The sequence below is a fragment of the Sciurus carolinensis genome, chromosome 9 (genome assembly GCF_902686445.1).
Source record: "Sciurus carolinensis chromosome 9, mSciCar1.2, whole genome shotgun sequence".
Taxonomy (NCBI): domain Eukaryota; kingdom Metazoa; phylum Chordata; class Mammalia; order Rodentia; family Sciuridae; genus Sciurus; species Sciurus carolinensis.
Genome location: NC_062221.1, coordinates 47,736,193 through 47,753,515, shown reverse-complemented (window position 1 = coordinate 47,753,515; position 17,323 = coordinate 47,736,193). Strand labels below are relative to the sequence as shown.

The window sequence follows — 17,323 nt, the reverse complement described above, 5'->3', positions numbered from 1 at the left end:
ATCCTGCCAAATGGGACTGGGGATATAGGTCAGTTGGAAGAGTGCTAGCCTTGCAAACATAAGGCCCTGAGTTCAATCTCCAGCACCACCAAAAAAAAAAAAAAAAAAAAAAAAAAAAAATCCTGCCAAAATATGTAGACAAAACCACTTAGGGTTTTCCCCTACCCAGTAGTTCTAAAAATATTCTTTTCCTAAATAAGTAGTATTCTTGATTTTAAAAGATTATTGTTTTTCTACTTAAGGAGAGTAAAGGAAAAATAACTTTATTATTTGATGTAACTACTAAAATATAATGCTGAAGCCCTCTTTTTCAAATTTTGCTGATGTTGCCTTGCAGAAAAATAGCAGCAGCCATGTTTTGATTGTATAATCAGTTGCTAACTATGGAAATAACTTTTTTTAGGAATTATTATTAGGCAATATAGAACCTGATTTTAAATCATTCAATAAAAATTAAATGGTTTTTACAACATTGTATACAATTTGTTTAACAGTATTTTACTGAGAAAATAATTAACTGTGTTTTATTTTTAGGGTTATATCCTGTGTTGTGACCTCATGGTTTAAGTGGGAATAAAGATGAGTATAAGCAGTGATGAGGTCAACTTCTTGGTATATAGATACTTGCAAGAGTCAGGTGAGTACTTTTATAAAGTAAATAGGCCTCAAATTATTTTAATATTTTCAAAATAATCTTTTATGCATTTGAAATTTGTATCAGTCCAAACTGTTGAACCTTGTATGTTTCCTTAATGTCTGGACTGCCATTTTAAAGCTGTTTTACTGCATGGTTTAACTCTCTGACTCTTTCAAATATGTTGGAATCATCTCAGGCAAATATTTGTAACAACCAGTTTGTCTTTCACTGTTAAAAGGCCATTTTTATAATTTGTTATTAAATGATATTATTGCACATGTTTAATAGGAACATATAAACTCGAATATCATCAGTTTGAAAATGTATATCCAATGTCCTCAGTTAAATGTTATTGGTCCTCATTGCAGTTAGCTAAATTAATAGTATTTTTTAAAGAATGCTTTACTGAGTATTATCCCAATTGATTAAATGTGTCATGGATATGAATTCTGGTTAATGTATTGGACATGGTTATAAATACAGATCATTGAAAGTCATTGGAAATTAATATTAAGTAAATCAGTGATTGTCCATGTTTTTTAGATACATTAAGAGATTAGTCATAAAATAGAAGGTCTACTGCTTCTATTTTACTTGACTGGATCAAGCTAAAATGTAAAAGTAGAAGAGAACTTGAATATAGGTTGGGCATATGATAGTGATAAAGATAGATTGCAATGGTAAGTGCAGATTTTTTACATGAGCTGGAATCATTTAAAAATGTCAACTGTTAGAGATTGAATTTTAGAAATTATACCTTAAAGTTACTGTGTTTTAGTTGTAAGTTGAGGTGTGGTAAACGAAAGATAATTTTGATCGTTACATGTGAGGGAGGACAGAAGGAATAGAATAGAGATCTAAACTTCTAGGACAGTGAGCCCTTTGTTTTTGATTTTTAGACTGGAAGCATTTTTCTTATAGGGCTTAGCTAGTTGTCCTTTCAGTTTCAGGGAAAACACATGACCTTAGATCTAGACCCCATTGCTTGCTAAGATGTCCCCTGCTGTATTCCAGGTCTGAGTCTTTCTCTTGGGTGAATGTTTTCTATTCCCAAGAATCATCACCGCTCTCCCGTGAATAGTTTAGAAGATTATGACCAAGGAGGGGAAGGTTGGGGAGAGAAAGTAATAGAACAACAGATAATAACTTACTGTGAAGTTTTGAAATTAATGTCTCGTTTTGTTTAAATTGAGAGTAAGGTAGATCTGAAAGAAGACTTCCAAATGTCAATTTGATTAAGATAAAATGATTAATAAAGTGAAAAAGTAGCAATCTAGTGAATATTTTCTGTGTAACATAATTTAAGTACTTTTGGTCAAAATAGAAAAGAGTTTGTTGGATCAGAATAACACTGTACTTTATTCTTTTAAACCTGACCACCTCTTTCAGCCAGAACTTTTGAGACTTTTGGACAAAAGCAAAAATTATTGTAAAGGGTAGGTAGATTGGAAATATATTATAAAATTGATGTATTGGAGAGGCAACAATTTAGGTTGAACCATAGAAGACTTTGGAGTTCAGAAACAGTTGAACAGTTCATCACTGTTCTGCAGTTCATTCAGATTTTGCTGAGGTGAAATAGGGCAAGCTAAGGTTAGAGTGTTAATGAGTGCTTAAATTTTCCCCTTACCAAGCAGAAGTCTTCAAATTGTTATTTTATGTTTTCGTAAGAATATATGATGAGGAAAAAGGAGCAGTAAATCAGTATTCTGGTTTAATTTCTGATAGACTGTCCCATGATGAAACATTATCAAAAACCTCTTTAAAGTTGCTTATGTTCTCAGAGAAATTCCTTCTAAATTCCATGTTTTAAGGTATTTTAAATCACATTAAAAATAAAGCACACAGTGCAGTTTTAAAAAGCATTATATGCTAGACCCGATACATAATCTGTATCTTAAGTCCTTTAGAATTGTTTCCTGCATCATTAGGTGTGCTTTTTGTTATTTAGAAACTTAAAAGTTTCTGTGTACTGGTAATGAGGTACACTAGTAAGCACATCAACAAAAATAGAAGCACCAGTCCTGTAGTAAAAAATGTAACTTCCTCTTTGTGTTATTGGGGTAGAATCAGATTCTACTGATAACATTTTAGATTATAACAGTTTTTCTAGGTATGCAGTATTAATAATATAAATTTAGGAACAGTCTTTACCAGAAGCTCTAAAGTCTGATCACCTGTATCAGAATCACTTAGGAAGCAATGAGTGGGGCCCAAGAATCTGCATTTTAAAAAGACCCCAGATGATTCACAGGTGTAATAAAGTTTGAAAGCCTGTGGTCTCTGTTGTTTGTAGGACAATTAAAACTTGAGAACAGAGTTGACATCAGGTATGTAGCATGTTCCCAATATCTCGAAGAAAAAATTAGAATTAGTAACTGTTCAAAATGAAGTAGAAAGCATGAAATGTACATTCACTGAGATTTGGAGTGTAAAACTTTCTTCTAAAGAGGAGCTGCCTCTAAGAGTGGTTTATCTGTAGTTGTGACCAAGGTTTTACAGGAGCAATGAGGCATATTTTTGTTACAAAGGATACCATGAGATGTTGATTTGCATTTTCTTTGAGAAACAGGAGACAGTAGAGAGTTTTTAGAATGTTATAGCTCTGTGTACTCTGGACAGCATTCAGATAGAATCCAGAATCTCACCCATAATCAAATTTCCAGAGTGTCTATAGATCTGGTTGGTTGTTACGTCATGTATTCCAAAAACTCCTTCTTGGTTCTGATCCCTAATTATGCATAAATTTTGGTAATTTTTGCAAGTAGATTTAAGTGTGGAGTAACCTGATCCAGAATTCCTTTTCAGGGTTATTTTGGGAGTTGTGTATTTAGTACCGTAACTTATAAGGAGTACTTTTTGAGAATTAATCATTAAATATTTAAGCAATATGACAAATTGCTTGTAGGTTATAACTTTTCTTTTGAAAGATTTAAAGCAAATATAAAAGAAACTAAAGTCTTATATTGCTTCCTTCCTTAAAAAAGAGCACTGATTGAATTGGGGTGGGAGGTTTACAGAAAAGGAGCAGTCATGGCAAAGAAAGCACGTTTGCAAAGGTGTTCAAGGGACTGGTTTGTGAAGACTTCCAAAGAAAAATAAACTTTCATCCCCTATCTAATTATCTAAACGTTTCTCAGAAACACCTTGTGAAAGTTTTGTTCTGCTTTGGTACATAAAAGCTTTAGAAATAATATTTTTCAGTAAGAATCTTAAGCATTTCTTCTCTACAGTGTTTCATTTTGACCAGACTATGGTTTCTATCTCCTGAGGGAATAAAATTGCTTACATTAGTTTAGTCTTAAGAAGGTCCCTCTCCCCAAAAATTACATAACTTCTCAGAGAATCATTTTCCTCATTCGTAAAATTTTATTCCTTGTAGAAAAGGGATTACACTGTGATCATCAGCCTTGATTGTTTAATGGACTTCACTGTTAAAAATAAGCCATCCCCTCATACATCAAAACTAATTAAAGGTATATTTATTGTTGGGATTTTATTAAATGTTAAAAGATTTTTTTTTTCTCAATTTTATCTCTAGAAAATGCACTCCAGCTAATTATTTGGTGCTTACCATTCTGTACTTTTATGAAGTAGACCTATATTTGCATGTATTTCCTATGGAGTAAAATACTTTTTCTCTTATGAAATGACTTGAAAATTTAATACATTTGAAATATAGTACTGTAAGTAATTGACTCACAGGATTCAGTATTCTCCCTTTAATTAGTGTTTGCACACTACCATTAATTTGATTGCCCCAACAATTCATCTAGCAACTATGTACAGACAAATACTTAGAGGCATAGAGGTTATGTAAAGAGTAAAATCTTTTAAATTTCCCCTTTCCCTCTTTTGCCTCACCATTGACCTTTGTAGTTATTCAGTTTGAATTTATTTTTTTCTGATGAAATTGTTCCTGGTAATTTTGTGAACCGTCTGGTAACTTGTTTTTCTTGTCGTTTTATATGAAAATTAGTTTTTTATCTTGCTTATATTGTGTGTTTGGTGAATTCTTTATTAAACTTAAGTATCATCTTACATGTTTAAGAACTGCATAATATCTCTGTTGATTTTGTGCTTCATTAGGGGAAGCCAGGGAAACAGTTGCTGCTTATGATTGAAGGACTAACTGGGAGTAGCAAAGACAAAATACCTTTATTATTAAAATGAGTTATTTTCTACATTGTGATTATGACTACATGTTACTTTAAAAACCCTCATATTTTTTGAACTGAGATTTATCTTACATATATTTGCCATTTATTTGAAGGTGATGATATATGTAGGCTTAAAGCATTTGATTCATGAAAGATCATCTCATTTCTCCTTCACCTTACCTCCCTCCATTGTTTACTTTTCTAACCTTTTAAAAAGACACAGGATATAGACCTCCACTGTTACTAGATGGCATTTATTACTTCAAATGTTTTACAGGTTGAGCGTCCCTAATCCAAAACTATGAAATCCAAAATGTTTCAACACCAGCAACTTTGAGTGCCAGTAAAATTAATGCAAGTAGAAAATTCCACACCTGACCTCATGTGAATGATTTCAGTCAAAATGCAGGCATACTAAAAATATTTCCAGACTTTGTATATAAGGCACATATGAAATATAAATGAAGTTTGATATGGTGCTGCTTGGGAGGCTGAAGCAGGAGAATCAGAAGTTCAAGGCCAGCCTGGTCAACTTGGACCATGTTTCAAAACAAGAAGGGACTTGGGATATAGTTCAGAGGTAGTGTGCTTTTGGGTTCAATCCTTAGTTTACCCCCTCACCTCATGCATACCACCCCCATAAAAGAAAAGAAAAGGATTTGGTGTACCAATCTGAATTCCATCCCTAGGATATATGCAAATACTTATGTATATACAAATATTCCAAAATCCAAAGTCTGACACACGTATAATCTTAAGCATTTCAGATAAGAAATAGTCAGCTTGTACTTGTTTATAAGATCACACACCAAAACCATATATTATCTTTTAAATTAGAAAACATGATCAAAATTGGCAGAGAATAATATGTATGAAATTAAGGTTTTTACCTTTAATACATATAGCTCATTCATTCATTTATCTCATTTAACTGTTAATCGATTAGCCCCATTAATGGTTAATAAAAGGTCTAAAATGTCAGCAAATGACAGCGTAGTTTCTCTTGACTTGAATAAAGGTAACTGGGGTAGGTAATCATTCCTTCCTTCATACCTCACTCCCAGTGGCATTTATAAACAGACTGTAACAGCGGACTGGATGGAGTCAGGTTAACCTGGCAATCAGTAATGTGCCTCTAGCCATGAAGAACAGGAGAGAAGAGTGCTCAGAATCTGGTATGTCCACCTTCAATTATCCTTCTAATTTTTATGAGTAAATGACTAGCTACAGAAGTGCAAGTAGGTACATAGTTTTTCTTTATAATAAAATAAAAAGGTGGAGAAACCTTGATTTGACACACATAGTTGTATACTTGATCAATTAAAAGTCAACAGCAAGTACTTGTCATAAATAAGTGCCAGTAATTAAGGTACTTTTAGACTTCCAAATCAGTTTTTCCTATTTTGTAAGCGAAATAATCAATTTTATTAAGACAGAAAATTCCTACTACACATTCCTACTGACCTACTTATGAAGGACAAAGGTCTTTTGAGATAATTGCCGGAGTTGTTTAAATCTTAAGTTTTTAAAAAAGAATAACCAGTATATCAGGATATAAAGAAGTATATAGATTGTAGTGGCATTATAAATTGCATTTTTTTTTTTTTTTGGAAAGCAGTTTGGCAATTATGAAAATTTCCTTTAAAATGCTTATGTTCCATGCAGCTTTTGAGGGAATCTTTCCTAAGGAGAAAGGGGGGAAAAATATGTGGCAAAAGCCTTATATATACATAAAGATATTTGAGGTTAAGATTCTTTTTAAATAGTGAGCATTGAAAAAAATCAAATATCAAGCTATGGTATGAATAGTTCTTTGCTACATAACGTTTATAGGTTGAATATTGTGATAGCATTAAAATTATTTCATAAAATAGAATTTGTATAAAACATTTTTTTGTGTGGTGGTTATTTTGTTGTTGTTGTTTTTGTTTTTGTCTTTTCTATGCTGGAGTTTAGATCCAGGATGACCTTACTCTCATTATAGGCAAGCACTCTACTATAGAGTTATATCCCCAGCCCTATACTGAAGGACAATACTGAGCACAAAATTCTACATTGTTATAAAGTACTGGGTCTAACTCTTCAATATCCAATGTCTCCTTTAACATTCCCTACCCGCTTTCTTTTATCTTTTCTTTTCTTCTTCTTCTTTTTTTTCCTTTTGGTACTGGGGATTGAACTCTGGCATTTCATATTTTATTTAGAGACAGGGTCTCACTGAGTTGCTTAGCACCTTGATTTTGCTGAGGCTGGCTTTGAACTCAAGATCCTCCTGCCTCAGCCTTCTGAGCCACTTTTTACCTTTTCTGAAGTCTGGATCTGGAGGGGGGCAGAGTTAGAAATAGGTTTCTGGTTGCCTGGGGGAGAGGTGTGAGTGATTATGTGAACAGGAACGCAATTTTTCTGAGCTTTTCTGAGCTGAAGTTTAATAGGACTTTGAATAAAATTTTAAAGCTTTGCCTTAAAAAAAAAATCTTTTGGTCTGGTTCAGACACCCTATATCATATAACAATGGTGTTCAAAGTCCATATTCTTATTTCTGTGCTCCCTGTTTGCAAAGTAGAGTTACTGGTTCTGGAGAACTGATTCCCATTCAAGAACAGGATCTCTAATATCACAAGGGAAGGTACTTTCTGGAACAGGAAATACAGAAAATAGTTGATTTTTGATCCCATGTATAACATTGCATCCACATGCATGCACACACCTGCTACTATATGTGTCTGTCACAAACTATTATTGCATACCTAACTTCATGGTTTTCAGCCTTATTGCCTCTAGAGCCTCTCTTCTTGTTTCCTAAATCTTACCTACCCTATTCAGTATTATAGAGGTTATTATTCATGTCATATTTGCTTTTACCCCTGAAAAGAAACATGCAGTATTCTGGCTACTGGATTTCATGCTACATTTCATTAGTTCATATTTTTAGATGATCCCTTTTGTCTTCTATTGAAAAAGGCAAAGCTGTCCCTGAAAAAGGTTTTTCTGCAAATATATTTACAGATAAATGGTTTTTTTTTTTTTTTTCCCCTGGCATAAACCTGTTCAAGTTTTAGTTTGTTTTTCAAGGAAGAGTCAAGCCATATGCTTTTTTAGAGTCACAAATTTTTTAGATACCCCAAAATACATTATGGTAGAATTGCATTCTCATTTAACATATGTTTATTGAATTACTTGGTAAGCCAGGTAACCTGCTAGTTTTTCATAATTAAAGGATTACTAGACTTAAACCCTTTACTTAGCCAGTCCAGTCCAGTAGTCAAACATGTTCGTAAACCATAGAGACACAGGTGATAACTATTCAGTGTGACTGTTGATATACATATGCAAATGATCAAATCAACATAGGAGAGACAGTTAACCCTGGGGTGTTGAAAGAAGACTTCACCTCTGTTCATGTAGGAGAAAAGAACATAGGAATGAAAAATGCAAGATTCAGAGGCATGTTGCAGCACAGCATATTCAAGATGTTACATGTAATTTGCCATCACTTAAATTTAACATACCGTTGAAAAAAAGATGGGATTTGTAGAATTGAGAAGATGAGGCTTGAGAGTAGATAGAGCCAGATTACAAAAATTACTGTATGCCATACTTAGGAGTTTGGCTTATATTATGAAGGCCAAGGGCATCATTAGAAGTATTCAAGTAAGAAGTGACATATCACATTGATTTTACACATCATACTCTGGCAGCAAGTGTGGCAGATGTGCTGAACTAGGGAAAAGAAGAAAGGAACTTATGGCAATAGTAGTCCAACCAAAGGATGTTGGAAACTAAGGTTTTGGCAGAAAAGAACAGGTGAGTCAGAGTCTAGAGAAGGTAGAGTGATGGAATTTGGAGGTAAAATGACAGAACTTGGCAAATGGTCGAATGCCAGAGGCCATGGGAGAGGTGGGAATTTTATGACTAAGACTTTTAGGTATTATAGTGAGGCCAGAATTTTCTAAGGAAAAAAAATTAAGGAAGGGAAGAAGAAAAGTAGTTTTGAACATGATGATTCTAGGTTGCCATGTCTTGCTCTGACTTGAAATAGGAAGAGAACATTATAATTGAGCATGTAAATGTGGAACTTCTCTAGGGTAACATTAATGGGAAGTGCCAAAGTAGTGCTAATAACTACTTCAGAGTTGTTTTATTACTATTGAGGACATCCTGAGCACATCTGCAGTAACTTGAGATGCATGTGAGTTTCTAAGACAGAATAATTTCAAGATGTATGCAGCATTTGTGGGCACAGTTCTACCTGAAACTCTTAAGATATTCTTAGGCATAGTAATACTTCAAGTGTAAATTATGAGCAAATTAAACAGGGTCTTAATGTAGCAATTTTGATTAAATTGTACCCATGAACAGAATATACAGAAATTATGGACTTTGTATAATTTTTAAATCTTAAGTCAACACATTTTTAAAACCCTGGTGCCAAATACAGCTAAGATATAATGTTTCATGTGCTGTATAATGCCACTTTCTAGGAAACTGAGTTGAACACAATACAGTGATGTAATCTTTTATTCTGACAGGAGCAAGTTATCTTTGACCATGTTCTGACTTTTTTTTTTTTTTTCTTTCTTTTTCTTTTAATTAAAGTAGGGTGTATTTGAATTTGAATCCTTACTCTCCTACTTAGAGGCTGTTTTCCCCATCTGGCATTTCAGATGAAAACATAATAAATTCTATATATGTGAATGGCAGCTGGCACATTGTGTTGGCCCTCTATAAATGGTGTCTTCTAAAAGTTGTCTTAAATCTCTGAATTACTTGGTCCCCCCCCCCCCGTTACTTATGATTTATTGAAGAAGTTATTTAGGCAGTAGCAGGTATTAAAAACAGGAATCTCCAGCCTTACTGCTTGTGGATTTCATTGCTATATCTCACATCCTTTATCCCAAATCCTCCTGAGTCCCTAATCTTAACTTTCTACTCTGGCAATTTGAAATCTACTCATATTCCAGGAGTTATGGGTTTCTTGATAGAACAGTTTTAAATGGTGCTACCCCCCCCATTGGTATTAAAAAAAAAAAAAAAAAAAAAGAAAAAAAATTTTTTTTTTTTGGTGAACTCAGATTCAGCTGAAAACTGAAAGTGTTTAATCATACTAATCTTGGCTGTGGTTGAAGTCAGAAGTTTAAAAATTAAAGTCTTTTAAAGGTAATGTCTTTTTACTTACCTCTCCCTCTGCTGGTGTTTATGGATGTGGAAGGGTTAGGTGTTCCAAGGAGAGAAGAAGAGAGCCCTGAAGAAGATCAACTTAGTTGTGCTTTGACTAGCCGAACAAATTTAAATATTTCCTAGCCACCTGCCATTTGTGACCCCCCCATGGGTGTTTTACTGTTAATTGTTCATAGGTGCCAAGAGCCTAAAGGTAGGAGCACAAAAGACAAAAAGCCATGGACTAAGCACTGAAAAACTAGGATAAACTGTTGTTGTGTAGATTAAATCAGTTTAACCAAGAACCAAACTCATTCATTTACTTTAGTTCAAAAATTTCTTAAAATTCTGAATGATGTGTACAAATAGATTGATTTTACAAGACTTATAATATTGCTACTTAGTGATAAAATATGATAAATATTTTGTTAAATACAACAACCCCTCTTGGGTCTGTCAGTTTCCTAGAACTTTACATTTGAGTATGGGCTAGACTTTCATAAGAAATAAGACCAACTAAAGAGATTTTTCTTACGTGAATATTCTGGTTTTAAAGTATTTCAAATTAAAATAATTGTAAACACTCAACTCATACATAAAAAAGATTTAAATTTAGAATTTCATTGTTAAATTTGCTTTCATTATAATTATAGTTTGTCTTTTGTTTCTTAAGTAGTTTGAAAAAGCTGCAATATATTGAAGGTGTTGGACAGTTTATATGTAGAAAATCAAACACACTGTGGAAATATTAAATGTCAGTCTTCTGTGGTCTCAATTATCCTGAATGAAATAATTGAATCACATGATTTCCAAAGGCTTTTTTAACTTTTGAAATTGGATGCTTTTTGTTGAGGAAAGTTATGTGTCACTGCTAAAGTTTAGAAAATTTGAAGCCAAGCAATCCAGTTAGTACTGGAAATTTTGAAGAGTACTTTAAGTAATTTAGAATAAAAGAAAATACATAAAAGCTACCATGTTTAGATTTGGTATTTCTTTTGTTTAAAGCATATTTCACCTTAGCTATCATTCTAGGATTTAAATGATGGAACACAATTTTGAAAGATTATAGAGGTCTTTTAATTCATGTCATGTAGCATGTTGTCACTAGAAAAATAAGTACTCATACTTTTTTCTTTTGCTTTTAGGATTTTCTCATTCAGCATTTACCTTTGGTATAGAAAGCCATATAAGTCAGTCTAATATAAATGGTGCACTCGTCCCACCTGCTGCACTGATTTCTATCATCCAGAAAGGTCTGCAGTATGTAGAGGCAGAAGTTAGTATTAATGAGGTAAGGCAGAATTATTTCAATACTAATTCTTAAATGTGTTCTTAAATTTGCTGTCATGTCTGTTTGCTCTTTCAGTGTCCCTCACTTTTGCTTCACTGGCTTAACAGAAATGATGGGTGTTATCCCTATTGTATCAGGTTTTTCAGGCAAGGCATGTTGGATCACAGAGGTATAAGGACCATTATCTATAATTTATTTTCCTTAATACGTTTTTATAAGTAAGCAGTAGGAAATGATTTTCATTAACATGCCAGCATTATACTGAAATACTGAGACCAAATCGATGGTGGAGAATTGGAAACTCAATGTTATTTGGATATACCCTGATTTTGGAAGCAATTTATAATTGAAGCCAACTCTCAACATTATTGTCTAAGATCCACATATGAAGTAGTTTGTTTAGTTCAGTTGTCAGCACACTGGTGCATGCACAAGGCAAATCGCATCTGTCCCTGATTTTATAAATAATGTTTTGGAACACAGACACACTCATTCATGTATGTCTTATATAAGCTGCTTATGACAGAATTTAGTAGTTGTGATAGACACCTATGGCCTTTAAGGTCTAAATTAATAATTACTATCTGGGCTTTCATAGAAGTTTGCACACCTCTGGTCTAAGTTAACATTTTCATGCATGGTTAGGACTCAGAACATGGGGAGCTTTTTTCTTTATTTACATTTGAGAGATTAAGTTCTTCCTGTTTTGCTAGAATTTAGCTGAAACACCTATGATTTCTATATCTGTTTATTAATATGTAGTATACTAAAATTGATTTCATTATTTATGGATTTCCTCATTCCTATGATTTAAAAAATCCATTAGTACTGATTTAAATATGTTCTCATTGTCTTTTAGCACTTTCTCTTTCAAAATACACTTTATTGCAAAGGGCAATAAACAGGTTTCACCACCCGCCAGAGGTGAAGTCTCAGTTTAGCTGAAAAATTTTGTCTGAATTTATCCTAATATTCCACAATGTATCTGTGTTGGTTTTAGTCGTTTGTATTTATGTTAAAATGTTTTTTCCTGTCCTCAAATAGTTCAGAATAGTCTAATTCAGAAAGATGTGCCTTGAGTTTTTGTAACTCAGCATGTCCCATAATATCACTGTAGATTATCAATAGCACTTATTCACCAGTTTAAGTGAATAGGCTTCACATACGCCTGTTCCTAACTAATTTGTATTGTTTCTGTTTCTTACTTGCTCATTACTGTGTCTGTTTTGTACTCACTGGAGAATTTTATTAATTGTGAACTTCCTAATGTTAATAAGTGGAGCTTTGGAAATTTTAGCAGTTTCATCAAAACAAAAATCATTAACCTGTGTTATGATGGAACTTCTCAAACATCAGTGCAGCAAAGTCTTACTGGAAAGCTTGTTAGCCCCTGATTGCTGAGCCTCCCTTCAGAGATTTGATTCCATGGCTTTGATTCTTTGTTTTTTTCTCCCCAATGTTAGGGATTATTGATCAGGCAAGTTCTTTGCTGCTGAACTACACCCCCAGCTCCTAAATTTACATTTCATATAAGCTACCAGGTGATAGCCTTGCTGTTGGTACTTTGATAGTATTTTGAGTAGTACTAGGTTAAGGGATCCCAGCTGCCATTGACTAGCTCTATAACTTAGTCTTTAAATCTTACTGTGCTTGCATTTCAGCATTAGTAAAATGAGATGTTTATATGGTATGATCTGAAGCCTATTTCTGCTTTAATATTTTAGTCAAATCACAAGGAACTTATGAGTCCAGCCCAAGATATTTTTAAAGTTTTTGGTTTTATAAAGAAGTGTAATTGCTCCTCATTATCCTCAAGGATTGTTTCCATGACCCCCAACAGGTACCAAAAATCTGTGAATGCAAAGTCCCTTATATTAAATGGTGTAATAGTTGCACATACCACACACATCATTCTTTATTCTTTTAATCATCTCTGGTACTTAGGATGATGAAAGTGCTATGTAAGGAATTGTTCTATATTGTTTAGGGAATAATGACAAGAACAAAGGTTGTGCATGTTCAGTATAGGTTTAATTTTTTACCTAAATATTTTCCATCCACGGTTGTTTGAATCTATAGATTTAAACTTGTGGACACCGAGGATCAACGGTATAATGTGGCACTAAGCCACTTAACATTGTATAACTATTCCATACTGGTTATCTTTTTTTGACAAACAGAATTTTGGAATCAAAACCTTTGTACCATCAGGGCATACATTCCATTGTTATTTTCAGTTTTCAGCATTGACCCTTATATTTCAACTGCACCTGTGCAATGTTTATTAATATGAGCTAAGTGAAGATGAAAATGTAAATAGCCACTTGGAGTTGCCTCTTGAAGTTTCCCTTTGTCCATTCTTCCTTGCATGAGTTTAGAGAATTATCTGAAAATGTATTTCATGGAATGAAGATTTTCATTTCTGCTGTTGACTAAATATAAGTAACCCTAAATACTATTTTTTATTTCTCCTCTCTTATGATTTTCTAAATCCAGGATGGTACCTTGTTTGATGGTCGACCCATAGAGTCTCTGTCCCTGATCGATGCCGTAATGCCTGATGTTGTACAAACAAGACAACAAGCTTATAGAGATAAGCTTGCACAGCAACAGGCAGCAGCTGCTGCAGCTGCTGCAGCTGCCACCAACCAACAAGGATCGGCAAAAAATGGAGAAAACACAGCAAATGGGGAGGAGAATGGAGCACATACTATAGCAAGTGAGCTAAAAGTTTGTAAAGACTCTTTTCAGGGAAAATATTTTGCTGTACTGAAATGTTCCATCTTCTAAATTGAAATAACTTAATCTGTTTTCATTTATATAAGCTTGTTCCCCTAACTTCTTTCAGAGTTTGGTTTTTTAAAGTTCCACAAAGCTAGACTTATTTTATTGGTTTTATTTTCTTTTTAAAATGTTTAGAAACTGCTGCTTCAGCTTTTAAATGAATTTTTGCATCTGCATTTAATTTGTAAATAAAATTTGTGAGGCTAGTTATTAACACATAAAGTAAAGCTCTCACACTGAGATATAAAGGTGATTCTAAATGTTATAAGAATGATATCAGCAGCCCCTACTGGCAGAAACACAGAATAGTATTCCTTCATATTATATTTAATTCAGACCATTATTTTAGCCATGTATAGGTCTACCTTTCTTCAGTCCTTCTCTTCCTCACCCTTACTCCCTCCACTCCTCTAAAGTACTCACATGCATGTTTTTAAAAACAGTATTATCATACTTAAGTTAGGAATTTATTTTCCATGTGTCAAAGACTGTGTGTCACAATCATGTTCAAGTTAACTTGACATAGCAATAAATAAAGTTACACTATATATTGTAAAGGAAAATATTTGCTGGTTAAATACCCACACCCCCTGTGTTGTTTTATTACCTAGCTGGAGTTTTCTACTTGTTTTTCATGATACAGATAATCATACTGATATGATGGAAGTGGATGGGGATGTCGAAATTCCTCCTAATAAAGCAGTCGTGTTACGGGGCCACGAATCGGAAGTTTTCATCTGTGCCTGGAACCCTGTTAGTGATCTCCTAGCCTCAGGGTGTGTTTCTTACAGTGATTTTATTATACCTTTTTAATGTAGCTCACTGAATGGATAACATAAATGTATTATAAAATGTATTATTTACATTTCTCAGGATTTCTCATTACTTGTGGTCATTTTTGCCTCAGTAAATCTTTATTCCTTCATAAAGTAATTTTAGAATCTTTAATTGAGCTTCTTACTTCAAGAATGCTTGGGGGCCCCAAAACATACAATGGGGAGAATGACAGAAATAAAAGTCCTTTGTAGTCTACTTTTTCTTAGCTTTTTAAATAATAAGATATAAATATGTTGCTTTGATTCTGGGATTCTTGAGAATTTAAAATACATTTCATACTTTGTAGGTCTGGTGACTCAACAGCAAGAATATGGAATCTTAGTGAAAATAGCACTAGCGGCTCCACACAGTTAGTACTTAGACATTGTATACGAGAAGGAGGGCAAGATGTTCCAAGCAACAAGGATGTGACATCTCTAGATTGGAATGTGAGTATCACTATATCGTCCATGATGGATGTACTTACTCTAGTATACTTGACCTCTTAGAATCTCAACTCTAATAGCTTTTGTCTATTCAGATATTTTTGGATTTCACTAAATAGTAACAACTGGAAGTCCTCACCCAAATATGGTGTTAAACACAAAGAATGGCCCTGCAGTAGTCAGACCAAGGTTCAGCTTCCTAGCTCTTCAGTATTTCTGGCAGCATAACCTTGGTAAAAATGTTACTCAACTGTAAAGTAGAAGTATGAGAATTGTACTAAGGTAAATGAGGTATAATTGATGAAAATCCTTAGCATAAATAACAGGCAACACTCTAAAACCTCAACACTCTGAAACCTCAACAATTGAGTCCTTTGTTGGGAGTAAGTGAAGTATGTGTAGAAAAACATTTTATGTTTCTCATTATGCTGTGAAGTGATAAAATTTCATTGCTAACTCTCTTTTAGTGATCATTAATCCAGATTAATTCCAAAGTTTATTCCAGCTGTAGAAATCTTATAATTCTTCAACTTTCTGTGTGATTCAACATTTTTAAGGGTTACTTGACTACTCTGACTTACCACAGTGTGTGATTTCCTTGTTGATAACGTCTTTACCCACTCAAAATCAAAAACATTTCTTACCTGTGCGACCCTTCTCCTCAGAAGTCAGATGTCCTTTCCTCTGCAAGTTAGCATCCTTTCTTTCTCTGGACTCTGTTCAACTTAGTTTGTGGGATTCTCCAAAGAATCTTCCAGAGCTGGAGATGCAGTTCTGCAGTAGAGTGCTTCCCTGGCATATGTGAGGCCCTAGGTTTGATCCTCAGCTGGAGGGATGGGTTGAAGTTGTGGGGAGGAGAACCAAAGAATCTTCCAGATCTTTGTGGTTTTTTAAATTTATTTTATTTTATTGTATTTTATTTTATTTTATTTTATTTTTTTAAATCAGGGATTGAACCCAGGAAAGCTTAACCCCTGAGTCACATCTCCAGCCCTTTTTTTATTGTATTACAGACAGGGTCTTGATAAGTTGCTTAGGGCCTCACTAAGTTGTTGAGGCTGGTCTCAATCCTGCAGTCCTCCTGCCTCAGCCTCCTGAGCCACTGTGTTTACAGGCGTGTACCACCACATATGGCCCAAATCTCATTCTTAGGAATGAGATCTATCTTTAAAAATGATTATCCCAGCTAAAGATTTCAGTTTCTGTGGGATTCTTCCAAAACCCATGACTAGAACTTTTTAACATTCACACCAAAAATTTTCTGTAATGGTTTTACCCTGCTATAAAGTATGTGTTGATAATCATAAAAATTCAGAGGTGTTTAGCACATTGCTATTATTTTTGTTATAGCATTGAAACTAAGAATTATCTTTTTAATATAGGTTGCTCTTATTATATTTTAGGTAAAAGTCCTTACAACTTTTTTTTTATGTTTACGTGACCCAGTGACTGTATCAGTTTAATGAAATTTGCAGTTTACACTAAAAAGGATGGATAATGAACATTAATCTATTTAACTTAACTGTAAACTATAGTTTATAAAGTGTGGACTTTTCATAAACAGTATATTTTCCATTAAATATACATGTATATATATTCTCCTTTTGGTTGAGTGGTCCGAGAATGAAAACATTCTGGAACCTGTAGTTTAAAGGAAACTTGACATTTTTCCTTTTGGCATCAGCATGGCTCCATCTTCTTCAGGTAGAGTCCTGAGGGATTTTCATATGCTAGCAGAACTCCTGTGAGTCCCAGAACCAGTGTTTGTTGGCACTTTCCTGTACTGCTTAATGACTTGAGGGGGCTGAAATAGGCAGTCTTGTTTCGAATATCTTTATCAGAAGCATCAAGAAGATGCCAAGGAAGGCAGGATTTCTGTATCTCCAGTAGTATTTTCCCATCCCAGCAATAGTTTTCAGTGGTGGTTCACCATTGTACCATCAAGGCAAGACACAGCAAGGAAATACAAGTTTAGAGAAATTAATATGGATTTTTCTTCATGGCAAGGTACTCCTGGGCAGATATACAGATT

General features: G+C 33.9%; 1 protein-coding gene across 7 annotated transcripts in view; it reads left to right on the top strand.

Annotated features, from left to right (window-relative positions):
* Tbl1xr1 (TBL1X/Y related 1) overlaps positions 1 to 17,323 on the top strand; it is a 158,454-nt gene that overhangs the window by 117,641 nt on the left and 23,490 nt on the right. For 5 of the 7 annotated variants that reach the window (XM_047563481.1, XM_047563485.1, XM_047563483.1 and 2 more), the window contains 5 exons: positions 535 to 637; positions 11,100 to 11,245; positions 13,742 to 13,964; positions 14,673 to 14,805; positions 15,153 to 15,294. In XM_047563481.1, the coding sequence (XP_047419437.1) occupies positions 580 to 637; positions 11,100 to 11,245; positions 13,742 to 13,964; positions 14,673 to 14,805; positions 15,153 to 15,294 (702 nt within the window). In that variant the 5' untranslated portion in view covers positions 535 to 579. Of the gene's footprint in view, positions 1 to 534; positions 638 to 5,861; positions 5,973 to 11,099; positions 11,246 to 13,741; positions 13,965 to 14,672; positions 14,806 to 15,152; positions 15,295 to 17,323 lie in introns of those variants that run through there. The other 2 variants (XM_047563487.1, XM_047563488.1) reach the window with 2 other exon arrangements.